This window comes from Balaenoptera borealis (assembly GCF_965194805.1).
Source record: "Balaenoptera borealis genome assembly, chromosome: 15".
Taxonomy (NCBI): Eukaryota; Metazoa; Chordata; class Mammalia; order Artiodactyla; family Balaenopteridae; genus Balaenoptera; species Balaenoptera borealis.
Genome location: NC_138871.1, coordinates 27,006,435 through 27,024,814, shown reverse-complemented (window position 1 = coordinate 27,024,814; position 18,380 = coordinate 27,006,435). Strand labels below are relative to the sequence as shown.

The window sequence follows — 18,380 nt, the reverse complement described above, 5'->3', positions numbered from 1 at the left end:
TTCTTAGGGGTAGGTGGGATCTATTAGAATTTTTTAATTTCATGTTTCCATTTTGATGATAATCTTAAAAAGATTTCTTTCATTAGATATAAGGGCGAAACTTTTCTGTTGTTATAATTCAAAAATGTAAGATACTTTTATGGAATAAAACCTTAATTAAGATATTATTTCTCAAACTGGGATTTTTACGGTCCCCTGGGGCTCTACAAATGCACAAATGCATTTTCATGGGTCCACAACCCCTTTTCCCTTTAAAAGGGGTTCTTACTTTACTCCCGCTTGAAAGACATGGCCTGAAATTTCCTGTCCTCCTAGGCCCTCCCATTCTCTCCCCTGTTGCACAGCCATGCCATGTGACGTGCCTGGGAATAGCAGGCTGTGAAGAGAATGAACTGAATGTGCAAATGTACCAAAGGATTCTCCATTCCCTCCCCTTTGGTTTCCAGTTAAAACCAGTGTCCCCTTAACCAGAAACCACCAAAACAACATAAAATCCACCACCCATGACCACTTCTGTGATGCACCATGTTGCATCAACAAATACCACTTATTAGACCTCCTCCAAACCCTTCGATCAGAGAGCACCAGCTCTAACCCACTTTCCTCTTCCCTGACTCAGGAAGGATCCAGCAGACTCAACTTTGGAAGGGTGATTCCATCTCTGAATGTGGTGGGGTGACAGGAGAATGCCCCAGAGAGTGAGTGGGAGGCATCCAGATCCAACATGGGGAGCAGGCCTTCCCACCAGGCTTGCCCTCCTTTGGGTCTCTGATATGTCTACCCCTGAACATGTATGTGTGCACAAGCCTGTGTGTGCATGTTTGTGTGTATGTGTGCACATGCATATTTTAATCAAAGCTTATCTCTTAAACTAGACACCTCCAAAGGACTCCCCATTAACCCCTCTCCCACATAGGCACATTTACTTTGGAAAAGTCACAGGCCTTGGTAGACTTGGTGCCAATGACAGCAGTTGTTCAGGGCAGTGCAGGGTTGGGGGTGACTCAGATGGCCTTCGCAAGCGTGTATGTCAGGTCTCCTACAGTAATGTTAAGAGGCTGTTACTGCCTCTGACGTTCTTTTGAAGGTTTAGATGGTAAAATAACTCATTTTGCCTTGCTCAAGACAGTGGAACTATATAGTAGAAACCAATTAGGTACCATTTATTACGCAGATTTGGGATACGCTGCAGGTGAAATCATGTCCCTAGAAACAGCGAAGGCTCAAAAGGATAAAATGTCACAGTTGTGCTCTAATCTTTTCACTCCTCTTAAGATTGATACTTTTCTTTCCACAGGAAGGAACAAAAGACTGATTTTTAACCAGCCCAGAACTGATTTCCTCAACAGCAGAGGAAGGCCGCAGGGACTCTGCTGACCTGGGAGAAAGCCTCCAGGACTCTGCAAGCTGAGGAGCAGGGTGCCCAGACAATTCCAGACCATTCCTTCAAGCTCAGGTGAAGAGCGAGGGTGGAGGGAATGCAATAAGGAATTCAGTTTACTGAGCACAACACCTCACGCCAGACTCTCACGTTTGTTATTGGCTCTTCAGGCAACGGCTGTGTGGCCCCTAGGAATTTGGAAACAGGAAATAATTCTGAGAATTAAACTGTGAAATCAAGGCAGAATGGATCAGAGCAGAGGTCTCAAAGTCACCAGAGAGGGACAGGGGCTCAGCCTGACTAAAGGCATCCCTGAGCAGAGAGGCTGGTCTGCCGTGGCAGCAGAGCAGAGGGGACTGAGAGGCCTGAGCAACATGGGGCGTTCCTCACATTCTCCAGAGAATCCCCCTGCCCTGCCCTGCCCTGCCCCATCTGGACCACCCAGCCGATGGCTCCCCAGAATGGTCCCCTCAAGAACTCACGTGTCCTGCTGACATGATCCACAGTGCTGCCGGCACTGGCCAGCCCCTGCTGCGGCTTGTCTGGCCGCAAGCCCCAGCGGACCTTTTGCAGGCCTGAAAGATGTCCCTTCTGGTCTCTTTTCCTGTGAGGGTAACTGGGGACTGAAAGCCCAATGTGGATGGAACGGCAGTCTGTCGGCACAGAATAAAAGAGAAGGTAGGTAGAGTTACTGAAAATTGGCATTTCTCCTTAATATTTTCCAGTTACAAAGAGCTGAGGCCACTGAAGAAGATCAGAAGACATAGGATTCCTGGACGGGGCCACTGGGCTTGATAGAATTCCAACTCTGAACCAACTCCCCAGTTGCTGGAAGGGAGACCCTTGGCCCTATAGTTAGAATTCTGTCAGAATGAGCAGAACTCCCATCTCCCCATTCTTGCTAGTCCAGAGCAGCAATAAACACATATGGTTTATGACACGTGGTCCAGGAGAGAGGCCCTCTGTGGGTCACAGATTTAGTTCAAAATGCCAAGCCCCGGCTTCAATTGTTATGGGAAAGTCATATGCATTTCCATCAAGGGCCATTTTTACTAACAACCAGGGACTATGTGAACTACTACTCATCAGAGAAGTGAGTTATTAAGGATTTCTCAAAGCTGGTTTTGTAAACTAGAATTTTCAAGAACTAGAGCTACCAAGAACCCTAATTCAGAATTCCACTAAGAACCCTGGCTGGTATGTAAATCCACCACTAACTCTGTGCACAAAGAGGCAGCTAGAATTCCCTCAGACCTCAGGAAGGACATTCTGCCACCAGTCTCTCATCTGTATTGTCTTGAGTTGGTCAACAATTTTAAAAATAATTAATAGTTTTCTTAGTACAATTTTAGATTTACAGAATAATTGAGCAGATAGTACATGAAGTTCCATGTACCCTACCATATGCCACCTCCAGTTTCCCCTATTATTTTTTTAACTTGGGATGTGATTGACATATAATATTGTATTAATTTAAGGTGTACAACATAATGATTTGATATACATATATCTGCAAAATGACTACCACAATAAGTTCAGTTAATATCCATCACCACACATAGTTACAAATTTTTTTTCTTGTGATGAGAACTTTCAAGATTTAGTCTCTTAGCAACTTTCAAGCATACAATACACTATTGTTAACTACAGTCACCATACAGTACATCACATCCCCATGACTAATTTATCTTATAACTGAAAGTTTGTGCCTTTTGACCACCTTCACCCAATTCCTCACCTCACACCCCCAGCCTCTGGTAACCACCAACCTATTCCCTGTTTCCATGAGTTTGGATTTTTAGATTCCATGTATAAGTGAGATCATACAGTATTTGTTTCTCTGTCTAAGACACTTAGCATAATGTCTTCAAGGTCCATTCATGTTGCAAATGGCAAGATTTCTTTCTTTTTTATGGCTGAATAATATTCATATGTATATCACATTTTCTTTAACCATTCAACTGCTGATGGACACTTAGGTTGTTTCCATGTCTTGACTATTATAAATAATGCTGCAATGAACATGAGAGTACAGATATATTTTCAAGATAATGATTTCATTTCTTTTGGGTATATACTCAAAAGTGGAATTGCTGGATCATACAGTAGTTCTGTTACTAGTTTTTGAGGAATCCCCATACTGTTTTCCACAGTGTCTGCACCAATTTGCAGTCCCACAAACAGTGAACAATGGTTTCCTTTTCTCCACATCCTTGCCAACATTTGTTATCCCTTGTCTTAGATGATAGCCATTCTAACAGTTGTGAGGTGATATCTCATTGTGGTTTTAATTTGAATTTCCCTGATGATTTAATGATGTTGAGCACATTTTCAAGTACCTGTTAGCCATTTGTATGTTTTCTTTGGAAAAATTTCTATTCAGTTTCTCTTCCATTTTTAAATTGTATTTTTGTTTTGTTTTCTTTTTCTATTGAATTGTATGAATTCTTCATATATTTTGGGTATTAACCTCTTATCAGATATGTGATTTGCAAATATTTTCTCCCATTCTGTAGGTTACCTTTTCATTTTGTTGATAATTTCCTTTGCTGCGCAGAAGCTTTTTAGCTTGATGTAGTTTAACTTTGTTTTTTATTTTGTTGCCTTTGCTTTTGATGTCAAATTAAAAAAAATAATTGCCAAGACTGATGTCAAGGAGCTTACCCCTTATGTTTTCTTCTAAGAGTTTCATGGTTTCAGGTCCTACGTTCAAGTCTTCAATCCATTTTGAGTTGATTTTTCTGTATGGTGTAAGATAGGGGTCCAGTTTCATTCTTTTGCATGTGGCTGCCTAGTTTTCCCAATATCATTTATTGAAGACACTATCCTTTCCCCATTGTATATTTTGGCTCCTTTGTTGTAAATTAATTGACTATATATGTGTGGGTTTATTTCTGGGCTCTCTATTCTGTTCCATTGATCTGTATGTCTGTTTTTATGCCAGTACCATACTGTTTTGAATACAGTAGTTTGTAATATAGTTTGAAATCAGGAAGTGTGATCTTCAAGCTGTGTTCTTCTTTCTCAAGATTGCTTTGGTTATTCAGGGTCCTTTGTGGTTTCATATGAATTTCTGGACTGATTTTTATATTTCTGTGAAAAAAATCATTGAAATTTTGATTGGGATTCCATTGAATCTATAGATTGTTTTGGCTAATATGGACATTTTAACAATATTAATTCTTCCAGTCCATAAACATGGAATATCTTTCCATGCATTTGTGTTGTCTTCAATTTCTTCCATCAATGTCTTACAATTTTCAGTGCACAGATCTTTTATCTCCTCGGTTAAATTTTTTCCTAAGTATTTTATTCTTTTTGATACAATTGTAAATGGAATTGTTCTGTTAATTTCTCTTTCTGAAAGTTCATTGTTAGTGTATAGAAATGCAACTGATTTTTGTATATTGATTTTGTATCCTGCAATTTTAATTAAAAAATTTTTTTTTAGTTCTAACAGTTTTTTGGTGGAATTTTTAGCATTTTCTATTTATAATACCATGCCATCTGCAAATAGAGACAGTTTTACTTCTCCCTTTCCAATTTAAAAATTTCTTCTTCTTGCCTTTTATTTCTTTTTCTTGCCTAATTGCTCTGGCTAGGACTTCCAGTACTATTTTGAATAAAAGTGGCAAGAGTGGGCATCTTTGTTTTGTTCCTAATCTTAGAGAAGAGCTTTCAGCTTTTCATCATTGAGTATGATGTTAGCTATAGGCTTGTCATATATGGCCTATATTATATTGAGGAACATTCCCTCTATAACCAGTTTGTTGAGGGTTTTTTTTTTTTTAATCATGCGTGGATGTTGAATTTTGTCAAATGCTTTTCCTGCATCTATTGAGATGACCATATAATTTTTATTCTTCATTTCATTAATGTGGTGTATCACATTGATTGATTTGTGGTAAAAATTTTCCCTAGGGCTGGTCAACAGCTATTGATCATTATGACTATTTCTGAAGCCCAAGAATAGCAACTAAAATTTGAAAGTCTGTGGCAGAGTGGGAAATTGGACTTTGTGTTCTTACATCAAGATCTACACTAACTTTGTGAGGGGTTTTTTGGGGGGCGGTTGTTTTGTTTTTGTTTGTTTGTTTGTTTGTTTTCCCCTGGAGGAGAGGGTTACCTGTTGGCTCAAACTCCTGAAACTGACATACTAGATGCCTGGGCATCACTGACTGCACATATCACACTGAAACCAAATGAAGCTGAAACTTGAAGAAACATGTCTAGGCCTTTTAGAGACATGTTGAATGCCCACTCTGGTGAGCAGATTCTGTGTTAGTCTACGCTGGCTGGTGCATTACAAGGCACTGGAGAGTAAGGTTACATGGATGTCAATGTCCAAATCTCTTTAGAATCCCAGCTCACCCCCACCTTATCCTACTGCCTGCTCTTCCAGACCCTCAGTCTCTCGTGGGTGTAATGAGAAATTTAAGGTAGATATCTTTATGAAGCGCAGCCTCACTTCCTAGTGAACCAGTATCAGAATGACTGGTGCATCTCCTTCCTTCTCTCTCCTACACTGAGCCTGAGCAAGCTGTAATTTGAAGTAAGCCATGGACACCAAAATTTAGAGATAAGTAGTTCTACTTTAAAGGTTTAGCATATTTGGTTCTTTCAATGATGAGTTTCTATTCTCCACCCTTGAGGCCAGGAATGGAAATGTGAAGCAGCAGATGTATCAGAAAGGCCTCTACCAAAAGTTAGCTGCCCTGGGTGCTCCCTGACTTGTTCTTCACCTGCTGTATGGCCATGCACATCTGCTTCTCTGGGACTCAGTGTTCTCACCGATAGTTCAGGAATAAAAATTCTTTCTCTACTGGCTAGGCATGGTTCTTGAGAAGATAGAATGGAATGGTGAATGGGAACATGATTTTGGGAATTGTGAGGGGTTATACAAACAAAGAGCACCCTTTTTAAAAAAATCAGGGGGATGGTTGTCAGGGAAATATTTTCTTTCTGCCCTGGATCTAACTTGTCTCATTTTCTCCACTATAACCATCAGAGTGTGGCTGTTTAGCTGGTGAACTGTAGGGAATCACTAGCCCACCCCCAGCTTTTTTCTTTGCTCTGCAGGACCACTCTTCTCACTGTGAACATCTTGTACTTTGGCTCAGGACAGTGCCAGCTCCTCACTGCATTCTTCTTCATCAACAGCCCCAGAGTGGCTCTACACATTCCTCAGCTCAGGAAGCATCCAGCTGGACAGGAAGATTACTGTCTCCCTCCGAAAGGGCTGGGGTAGTGCCTCTTCATAAACTCTGTGGCTGCTTTTCTGTAGAATGTAGGACACTTAGGGTCTCTGAGTGAGCAATTCTGGAGCAACAAAAATATCCCCACTCAATACCCTCTTTCATTGGTTTAACCTGAGCTGCCATTTTTAGAATCTATAAAAAGTTGATATTTGACATTTAGTATGATTTGTAGAGCTTGTAAAATAAGTGAGCTTAATTTTGTGATGGAGAAGCTATGCCGTAATCCTAGTACCAGTTACCTGCCTCCAACCTGACCACGTGGTCCCTTTAAGACATGGTTAAGGCTGGTCTCACCAGATCTAGAGGAGACACTGTGGGTGAGTCAGGGAAAGGGACCAACTCTCTAGTTTCCCCAGCTGGAAGGGCTGTTATAAGGATATCCAAGGAATTCCCAGACCCTCCGAGAATTTGCATCAAGTTCTCAAGGTGACCTTACCTTCCTGATCCTGACATCGTCTCCTGTAGTTAGTGGGGTCCAGCTTCCCTACCCCAGCCTTTTCCTCCTCCACCTTCATAACTATAAAGTAAAAGATGAACACAGCCTCAAAATGTATATGACACAAAAAGGTAAAATTTCAAGGAGAAATGGTCAAATTCATACTCATAGCGGAAGACCTTAGTGCAGATGAAAAAAATTAAGACAAAAGAACATATAAACAAATTGAGGAATCTCAAATATATATATGTTGGGGAGATATATATATAAGAGAACACACTTCTTTTTCAAGTACAAATGGAACATTTACAAAGAGAGCACATATACTAGGTCTCAGGAAAGCCTTAGTAAATTTTAAAGAATCTGTATCATACTTCTACAGTAAAAAAACAAAAAACAAAAAACCCAAAACTATACAGATTATCTGTGGCTTCTGCATCCATGAATTCCACCAACCATGAACCAAAAATATTTTAAAAAAATATTCCAGAAAGTTCCAAAAAGAAAAACTTGAATCTGCCACACACCAACAACTATTTACATAACGTTACATTGTATTTACAACTTTTTACATAGTATTTACATTGTTAGGTATTATAAGTAATCTAGAGATGATTTAAAGCATACAGGAAGAGCTGCCTTGGTTTATACACAAATACTATGCCATTTCATATAAGGGACTTAAGCATCGCAGATTTTGGTATGGAGAAGGCGGTCCTGGAACAAATGCCCCACAGATACCAAGGAATGACTGTATATATAAATAAATATATAAATATATATTTATATATATGTGTATAATAAATATATTATATATACATATATTTGGAAACTAAAAATAATTTCTAATGATGGGCTTAACAGGAAATCACAATGGAACTTATTACATATTTAGACTTGAATTACAACTTGAAACTTGTGGGATACAATATACTTTGAGAAAAAATGGAGAAAGGAAAGAAAGAGGGAGGGAGAGAGGAAAGTAGAAGGAAAATAAATGTGATAAGCATTTAACTAAAGAACCTAGAAGAAAATGAGAGAGAAAAGAAAGTAGAAGAACTTAAATATAAAAGATGAAAGCAACAAATAATGAAATAGAAAGCAACTGAGCATAGAGGTGGTTCATAAATCTAAAGGCAATTATTTGAAAAGATTATTAAAATAGGCAAGCCATGCAAGACTACTCAACAAGAGAAGAGAATATTCATACGTAAACAACATTTGTAATGAAAAAGGGATGTAACTAAAAATATAGTAGAGAATTTAAAAATTATAAGTGAATGCCATGAAAAACTTCACGCCAATACATTTTAACTTAGATAATAATAACAGCTACTGTTGCAATGTGCCAGGCATTATTTTAAATGCTCTGCTCTGCGTGTATGACTTACTTGAATCTTCGCTATAAGTAACATTGTTGTTCCCATTTTACAGATGAGGAAACTGAGGCACAGAAGGCATAATTGACTGCTCAAAGGGGGGAACAGCAATTCAAACCCAGACTGCCTGTTTCTGGAACTATAGCTCTTAGTCACAAGGCTAATAAACAGATAGTTGATTAGAAAAGTAATAGAAACGATCAAATAACTTTAAAGAATTAGAAACTCCGAATTAACCAATAACTGAAATGGTTACGGGAAAGGCATCACAACCAGTCATATATTGATAATTATTGAAGCTGCTTTGTAGGGACAAAAGGATCATCATATTATTTTTTCTATTTTTATTAAGTTTGAAAATTTTCTGTAATGAGAAGAAAAATAAACACCAGAAGCATATAGTTTGTTTTTTTTTTAATGTTTTATCTGAACCTTCAAGTATATATAGTCTCTAACTTATACAAAATTGTTCTCAAAAGTAGAGAAAGGGGAGTTGGAGGTAGTCGTTACACCTGAACACCAGGAGAGAGGATGGGGCCGAAAACAGGAGAGTTGGTTGAAAATCTTCATAAGGACTAAGTTAAACCCTCAGATCTTGCTCCTAGGTTCAGTCTCCTAGAATGGCTCCCCTATCCCAGAAGATGGAAAGTTAACTCACATGGCCCTTGGATAGTTGAGAGCAAGAAGGTGTCATTTCACTGGGGGAAAAAAGGATTTAATTAAAGATAGTGAGCCACTCAGCCCTCTCCTAGAACAGTAATGAAGCTTACACACTCCAGGAAGGAGACTGGAGGACTTAAAGATTCTGACATTTTGGAGATCTCTAACAAAATGGTTAGGGCTCCACCCAATTGCCCACCTTGAGTCTATCATTCAAGAAGTCCAGGCTGTCAAGCAGCTGTTTAGCAGCTCCACTCCAAATTATGATGGCCAGCAGAATCATCAGAATGACACAGACCAAAACAAACAGGAAAAGACAAAGTCCAAGAAAACAGGAGCACTGCAAGCAGCCAAAGAACCACTTAAAAACCATATAATTAACATCTTCAAGTGGACTAGAAAAAAAACATTGTATCCATGACAAAAAGAAAAGCAGAATGCTATAAACCTGGAACTTTTAAAGAATAAGAAAGAACTCTTGGAAATTAAAGAGATGTTAGAAGAAAACTTTCAATACAAGAGTTGGAACATGAAGTTGAAAAAATACATCAGATAACAGAGCACAAATACAAAGAAAAATTTTAGGAAAAAGACAAGGAAATCAGGGGATCAATCCAGGGGTTCCAAAATCAAAGTAGTAGGAGTTTCTGAAAGAGAAATCAGGAAACATGGTAGAGAGGAAATTATTAAGAAAATGACATAAGAACACTTCCCAGAACTGAAGGATTTGAATCTCCTGATTGAAAGGGGCTGCTGCTGAGAGCTCAGAAAAATAATTTTTTTAAAAAAAATCCACTCCAGGACTTCCCTCGTGGCTCAGTGGTTAAGAATCCTCCTGCCAATGCAGGGGACACAGGTTGGAGCCCCGGTCGGGGAAGATCCCACATGCCATGGAGCAACTAAGCCCATGCGCCACAACTACTGAGCCTGTGCTCTAGAGCCCGTGAACTACAACTACTGAGCCTGCACTCTAGAGCCCGTGAGCCACAACTACTGAAGCCCACGTGCCTAGAGCCTGTGCTCTGCAACAAAGAGAAGCCACCACAATAAGCCCGTGCACTGCAATAGAGTAGCTCCTGCTCTACGCAACTAGGGAAAGCCCGTGCGCAGCAACAAAGACCCAACACAGCCGAAAATAAATACATACATGCATACATACAAAAAATCCACTCCAACTCACATCATCATGAAGTTTTAGAATATTACATATAAAGAGAAGACCTTAAAAGCTTCCAGAATAAGAATATAATTCACCTACAGATAATCCACCATGAAAACTGGCATTGATTTCTGAATAGCCACAGTGGAAGCTATAAGACAAGGGATTCATGCCTTCAAAACTGAGGAAAAATTATTTCCAACCTAGAATTCCAGTCCTAACTAAGCTATCAATCAAATGTGAGAGTAGAATAAGGACATTTTCAGACATGAAATGTCTCAAAAATTTTCTCAGGAAGTGATTGAAGCAAGATGAAGGAACATCAAAGAAAGGAATATGGCATCTGGGAAATGGGATTCACCACAAAAGATTGGCACAGGTAGGTCCTAGGAGGGGAGCTGTGCAGCAGTCCAGGGAGCAACAGGTGCATCTTAGATCAGGCTCTGGACAGGATGTCTCCAAGGAGAACCTAGAACTGATCAATTATCTGGATGTATTTGACTATTTCGACAGGGTACCGAGATTCTACCAAGAATAAAGAATTGTAGAAAGGAAAAGTAATCATGGTACATTGTGCAAGTCAACTGTGAGCAAAATTTATACAGTCATAATAAATAAAAATAAATGTTAATTTTAAGAAAAATTATGATATAAGCAAAGTTGGTTTTCCACTAATATGCACCAGTATGGCTTCTGTTTGTGGCTGGTATCCATTCTTAACAGTTGGGTATTCATTCTGATTGGTTAGTGTTGGTGCCATATTGGTTGTGAAATATTTTGAACATCCCCACTGGATATAACTATTTGGGGATGATGGGGAAACAAAGTGGGGCTGTGTGCATGGAGGCACGTGTGGAGGACACTGCTAGCTACCTGCCTGATGTCTGTCCCCTCTTCTGTTCTTATTTTGTTCAGGGCAGCAATGTGGCCAACTGAAAATAATCATTTCCCCCAGATGCCCTTCAGCAATCCCTCTCTAAAGAGATATAGGTGAAAGAACCTGGAGAAAGATTCCCTTCCTGGATAAATCCTCTCCAAAAGAAACCCCCTTCATTATTCCTTCTTCTTCCTCCCTCCCTGAATAGGGTTGCTAGATTTAGCAAACAAAAATACAGTTTCTCCAGGTTAAATATGAACTTCACATACACAACAAATAATTTTTAGTATAAGTATACCCCATGCTCTATTTCTTAATTTATTTATTTATTTATTTTTGGCTGTGTTGGGTCTGTTGCTGCGTGCAGGCTTTCTCTAGTTGCGGCAAGCGGGGGCTACTCTTCGTTGCAGTGAGCAGGCTTCTCATTGCGGTGGCTTCTCTTGTCGTGGAGCACGGGCTCTAGGCGTGCGGGCTTCAGTAGTTGTGGCGCATGGGCTTTGTTGCTCTGTGGCATGTGGGATCTTCCCCGACCAGGGCTCGAACCCGTGTCCCCTGCATTGGCAGGCTGATTCTTAACCACCGCACCACCAGGGAAGTCCCCCCATGCACTATTTGAGACATACTTATACTAAAAAACTATTCACTGTTCATCTGAAATTCAAATTTAACTGGGCAAACTGTATTTTATCTGGTAAACCGTATTATATCTGGCAAATTATATTTCATCCTTATATCTAGAGCCTGGAACATGATGCCTGGAAGTGCAGCAGCCATCTTGTCATCATGGGAGTGAAGGCTATATGCTGACTATGGATACAAGGGACGAAGGAGCCTGTGTCCTTAACATCTTCAGTGAACCACTCTACCAGCACTGGACAGCCCACACTTGGACTTCTTTTTACGGTGAAAAATTAAACCACTAAATTTATAGTTAACTTTTTTGTTACTCAAAACCACAGCTGAATTAAAAGACTCTGGGCAAATAAGATTGGGTTCTGCTAGTAAGGAAAACAGGGCGAATGGGCACTGAGTGCTCATCTAGAAGTGTCTGCTACACTTTCCAACGTTCGTTCCTTCCTCTCCTTGCCTGTTTATAGAACCCCATTTTGCTCAGGTAGAGACACAGGGCCCTTGATTGCTATACATACCTTCCCCAACCGCAGACATAAATTGTGATCTGTCTAAACCATTCATTGTAATCTTATGGCCCTTGGCCAGTAAATGATCTTAGGAGTAGTCATGTGACCCTACCCTACCGAGCCAATGAGATTTAATGGAAGTCTACTGGGTAGGGTTTCCAGGAAAACTTTTATCTTCCTAATAAAAAGTGACAGACACAGTTAGAATGCATGTTTTGCCCTTTACCTTCCCCCTTTTCCTGCACAGACTCTAGGCATGAGACTTCTAGATGAAGCAGTCATCTTGCAACAATGATGTGACAGGTATGAAAACCAAAGGCACAGGCTAAGAACAAAGCAGAAGGCTAGAATAAACTTGGGCTCCTGATAAAATCACTGAGCTCTAGACTGTTTATCTCTGGTCTTCCTGTTATGTGAAAAGAAAAAAATCTACCTAGTATATTTAAACTACTAGCCAAGTTTTATGTTACTTTTAGCTGAAGGTCTTCCTAACTGGTACATAATGGAAAGCTATAGGGAGTTTAAATGAATTAACTAGATCTCTATGTATCACGTGTATAAAGCTCAGTAACATAATGAATTAAAAAAGCAAGTTGTAAAAAGATACAAACAAAATGACATTATTTATGTAAAACTTTAAAACACACAAAACACTGCCAATGTTATTTATTGCTACATTTATAAGTAATAGAAGCATAAAATCATGCAGAGGAATGAGACACACTAACTTCAGTTTACATCTGGGGACAGGTAAGGTTTAATGGTGATGTTTCAGCTGTATCTTTGATATTTTTGATAGATAGATATAGATATGAAGCAAATATGATAAAATGTTAACATTTGCTAATTCTGGACAATGACATGTAACTATCATTCTACAGGTTTGAAATATTTTATTATTAAAATTTTAATTTTTTTAATAAATAAGATAAATAATAAATAAGATAATTCCCCAACACTATGACATAGTAGTCTCAAATAAAATGGGCCAACTGAGTACTCTACACAAAGAATGATTGGGAAGAAAAATCCTCACACTTTGATATGTCATTATGAAATTTTAGAATATTAAGTGTGAAGAAAAGAAAAGTCCTAAGAACTTTTAAAGAAACAGGAACAGGTCACCTATAAATGAATAAAAATCAGACTATCAGAAGACTGCTCTTCAGGAACTTAGACAAGAGAAGATGCCAGACCAATGCCTTCAAAATTCTGTGGGAGAATAGTTTCCAGCCTAGCATTCTCTATTCAGCCAAACCACCGGTCAAGAGTGAGGGTAGAAGACAGTTTAGGATATGCAAAAAATAATTTCACTTCTCTCTCATATCTTCTTAGGAAGTTATGTATGTATAATATATATTACCTCCATGAACAAAGAAGGGGAAGACAATGGGATCCAGGAGAGAGGGGTTGAAACAGAAGAATAATGAAGGAAGGTCCCTGGACAACAGCTGTGATATAGCCCTAGAGAGCAGTCAGTCCTCAAAATAGCTAAAAATGAGGTTTCAGAAGGAACCACCAAGGGAAAGATGAAATTCAAGAGACTTTATACACTCCTTGAGAATTTGAAACAACTTAAGGAAGTGACAAAGACAGAAAGTGCAAAGAGGAACTTCCCTGGTGGTGCAGTGGTTAAGAATCCACCTGACAATGCAGGGGACACAGGTTCGATCCCTGGTCTGGGAAGATCCCACATGCCACAGAGCAACTAAGCCCATGTGCCACAACTACTGAGCCTGCACTCTAGAGCCTGCGAGCCACACTACTGAGCCCGCGTGCCACAACTACTGAAGCCCACATGCCTAGAGCCTGTGCTCCACAACAAGAGAAGCCACTGCAATGAGAAGCCCACACACTGCATAAAGAGTAGCCCCCACTCGCCGCAACTATAGAAAGCCTGTGCACAGCAATGAAGACCCAAAGCAGCCAAAAAATAAATAAATAAAATTTTTAAATTAAAAACAAAAGTGCAAAGAAAAAGAAAGGCAATTAGGAACACCAGGGAAAATTAAAACTGTAAGAAATAAAATGTGATTATGGTATATACATAATCATAAGAGCATAAATACTGATTTTTAACTAAAAACAGCAATGATATATCTACATTGGGAGGATAAAGAAGAGGAGATGGGTGTTGTGTATGATAGTTAAATAGTCACCTGTAGGTGACTGATATCTAACTTTGATAACTAGCAGGAGATTTATTATCATTATTATTATTTTTTTTTTTTTTTAGAGGGGTGTAGGTAACCACCAAAAGAACCTAAAAGAATTCCAAGTGAGAGATCAAGATGGCAGGCAGGAAGACACTGGGTTCACCTCCTCCCATGAACACATCAAAACTACAACTAAGAAATAGAGACACAGATGTAGAGAACAAACGTATGGACACCAAGGGGGGAAAGTGGCAGGGGGTGGTGGTGGTGTGATGAATTAGGAGATTGGGATTGACATATATACACTAATATGTATAAAATGGATAACTAATAAGAACCTGCTGTATAAAAATATACATAAAATAAAATTCAAAAAAGAAGAAATATTTACTAACTTTATGAACCAACAAATGAACTGCCTTCAGAATCTTTATTACATTAAAATTTTTCCTCAGTGGGGGGGGGGGGAACTACAACTATATAGGGACTTCCCTGGTGGTCCAGTGGTTAGACTCCATGCTTCCACTGCAGGAAGCACAGGTTTGATCCCTGGCTGGGGAACTAAGATCCTGCATGCTGCACAGTGCGGCCAAAAACAGAACAAAAAACCCTGCAACTATATATAGAGTGAATCTCACTGAACTTGACCTGCGGACTAGCAAAACAGCTCTTCTACAACCAAGTTGTAAAGAAAGATCCACATGGAATCTGGTAGGAAGGGAGGAGAAGCAATCTGCTCAGGATCTGCACACCTGGAAGGAGTGAAGCTAGCTCCAGGGCAGAGACCACATTGCTGAGGCACACATCTCTGTGCACACTTGGGAGGGTGCAGGGCCATCCCAGCAGTGTGGCACCAACCCCACCAGCCCCAACCCAGCCTATAACCAAGGTGTGCACACTGGGGAAAGAATGAAACCAGCACAGAAGTGCAGCCCCAAGCCCTCAGATCCCAGGCATGCCTTCAGTGAAGGCCACCACACATGGGAGAAACAACTCCCTCAGGGTTCCTGCTTGAGCATAGGATAAGCCATGGCTTCAACCAGACTCTGGCTGTAGCCCCTCCAACTCCATCCCTACCTCCCACCAAGGTTGTGGTTGCCAGCACACCCTGGGAAGATACTGTCTTTGCTTACTTCAGATCCAGCTCTCCCACCAAAGCCACTGGGCACACACAGGCTGCACAGGGAGCTCCTACACAATGACATGCCTTCAAGACCAGGATAAGTAACTGTTCACCTAATTTCATAAAGACAGAGAAAGATAAACAATATGAGAAGACAGGAAACTATGTTTCAAATGAAAGAATAAGAGAAGGAAAAAAAAAACAGGAAAAAACCCTAATGAAACAGAGCTAAATAATTTACTGATAAAGAGTTCAAAACAATAAGAATAAAAATGTTAAATGAACTGGGGAAAAAAATAGATGAACACAGTGAGCATTTTAACAAAGAACTAGAAAATATAAAAAAGAACCAGGGAGAGCTGAAGAATGCAATAACTGAAATGAAAAAGCCACTAAAGGGAATTAATAGCAGATTAGGTGATACAGAAAAACACATAAGTGATCTGGAAGATAAAATAATGGAAATCACCCAATCAGAGGAGCAAAAAGGAAAACAAATTTTTAAAAACAAGAATAGTTTAAAGGACCTCTGGAACAGCATCAAGCATACTAATATTCGTGTTATAGGGGTCCCAGAAGAAGAGAAAGAGAAAAAGGTAGAACATGTGTTTCATGAAATTATGGCTGAAAACTTCCTGAACCTGAGGAAGGAAACAGATATCCAGGTACAGAAATCACAGAGAGTCGCAAAGAAGATAAACCCAAAGAGACCCACACCAAGACATATTATAATTAAAATGGCAAAAATTTAAAGAGATGCTTCTAAAGGCCACAAGAGGGCTTCCCTGGTGGCGCAGCGGTTGAGAATCTGCCTGCCAGTGCAGGGGACGCGAGTTCGAGCCCTGGTCCGGGAAGGTCCCACATGCCACGGAGCAACTAAGCCCGTGCGCCACAACTACTGAGCCTGCGCTCCAGAGCCCGTGCTCCGCAACAGGAGAGGCCACAGCAATGAAGAGTGGTCCCCGCTCTCTGCAACTAGAGAAAGCCCGCCTGCAGCAATAAAGACCCAACGCAGCCAAAAATAAATAAAAATAAAATAAATAAATTAAAAAAAAAAAAAGTAAAGGCCACAAGAAAAAAAGGAGTCACATACAAGAGAAACCCCAGAAGGCTATCAGCTGATTTTCAGCAGAAACTTTGTAGGCCAGAAGGGAGTGGCATGATATAGTTTAAGTTCTGAAAGGAAAAAAACCCTACAACCTAGGACACTCTACCCAGCAAGGTTATCATTCAGAATTGAAGGAAAGATAAAGAGCTTCTCAGACAAGCAAAAACTAAAAGAGTTCATCAATACTAAACTGACCTTAAAAGAAATGTTAAAGGGTCTTTTCTAAGTAGAAAAGAAAAGGCTACAACAAGAAATAAGAAATTATAGGAAGGGAAAAATCCCACTGGTAAAGGCAACTATACAGTAAACACTGAGGCAACTATACAGTAAAGGCTGAGGATCAATCATTTAAATAACCTACCATGAAGGTTAAAAGACAAAAATTGTAAAAATCAATAACCATAATAAACAGTTATGTTTATTATATGTTTACTATAACCATAATAAACAGTTAAGGCATAGACATGAAGATGTAAAATATGACACCCAAAACACAAAACATGGTGGGGGAGTAGAAAAATGTAGATCTTTTAGAGTGTGTTTAAAGTGAAATGATTACCAGTTTAAAACAAGTAGATATAGTTATAGGTCAACATATATGAACCCCATGGTAACCACAAATCAAAAACCTGTAATAGAAAAAAACCTATAATAGATAAAAACTAGAGAGAAAGGAACACAAACATAACACTAAAGAAAATTGTTAAACCACAAGGGATAAGACTAAAAGAAGAAGAAAAGAACGGAGAAGAACTACAAAAACAGGTAACAAAATGGCAATAAATATACATCTATTAATAATTAATTTAAATGTCAATGGACTAAAAGCTTCAATCAAAAGATGTAGGGTAGTTGATTGGATTTAAAAAGAAAGACCCATCTATATGCTGCCTGCAAGAGACTCACCTCAAAGCTAAAGACACACACAGACTGAAAGTGAGGGGATGGAAAAAGATATTCCATGCAAACGGTAATGAAAAGAGAGCTGGGGTAGAAATACTTATGTCAGACAAAGTAGACCCTAAAAAAAAGTCTATGATAAACAACAAAGAATAGCATTATATAATGATAAAGGGATCCATACAAGAAGAGGATGTAACATTTATAAATATATGCACCTAATATAGGAGCACTAAATATATAAAGCAAATATGAACAGACATAAAGGGAGAAATTGACAGTGATACAATAATAGTAGGGATTTTAACACACATTACATTAATGAACAGATCATCCAGACAGAAAATCAATAAGGAAACAGTGGCCTTAAATGACACACTAGACCAGTTGGACTTAATAGATATCTACAGGACATTCCATCCCCAAAGAGCAGAATACACATTCTTTTCAAGTGCACATGAAATGTTCTCCTGGATAAATCACATACTAGATCACAAAACAAGTCGCAACAAATTTAAAAGGATAGATTAAAGCACAGAAATCTCTTGCATTCCTATACACTAAAAACGAAAGATCAGAAAGAGAAACTGGGGCTTCCCTGGTGGTGCAGTGGTTGAGAATCTGCCTGCCAATGCAGGGGACACAGGTTCGAGCCCTGGTCTGGAAAGATCCCACATGCCACGGAGCAAATGGGCCCATGAGCCACAACTACTGAGCCTGCGCGTCTGGAGCCTGTGCTCTGCACCAAGAGAGGCCACGATAGTGAGAGGCCCGCACACCGCGATGAAGAGTGGCCCCCACTCG

At 39.5% G+C, this 18,380-nt stretch overlaps 1 protein-coding gene across 8 annotated transcripts in view; it reads right to left on the bottom strand.

Moving 5' to 3' along the window:
* The window catches only part of SLC4A5 (solute carrier family 4 member 5), a 145,857-nt gene that overhangs the window by 88,384 nt on the left and 39,093 nt on the right, over nucleotides 1–18,380 (bottom strand). For all 8 annotated transcript variants that reach the window (XR_014234722.1, XM_082356562.1, XM_082356560.1 and 5 more), the window contains 2 exons: nucleotides 7,076–7,156; nucleotides 1,864–2,034 (listed from right to left, as the gene is read on the bottom strand). Coding sequence is in view for 7 of the 8 variants with exons in the window: in XM_082356562.1 (XP_082212688.1) it covers nucleotides 1,864–2,034; nucleotides 7,076–7,154 (250 nt within the window). In the remaining variant the exon portion in view is untranslated. The remainder of the gene's footprint in view (nucleotides 1–1,863; nucleotides 2,035–7,075; nucleotides 7,157–18,380) is intronic.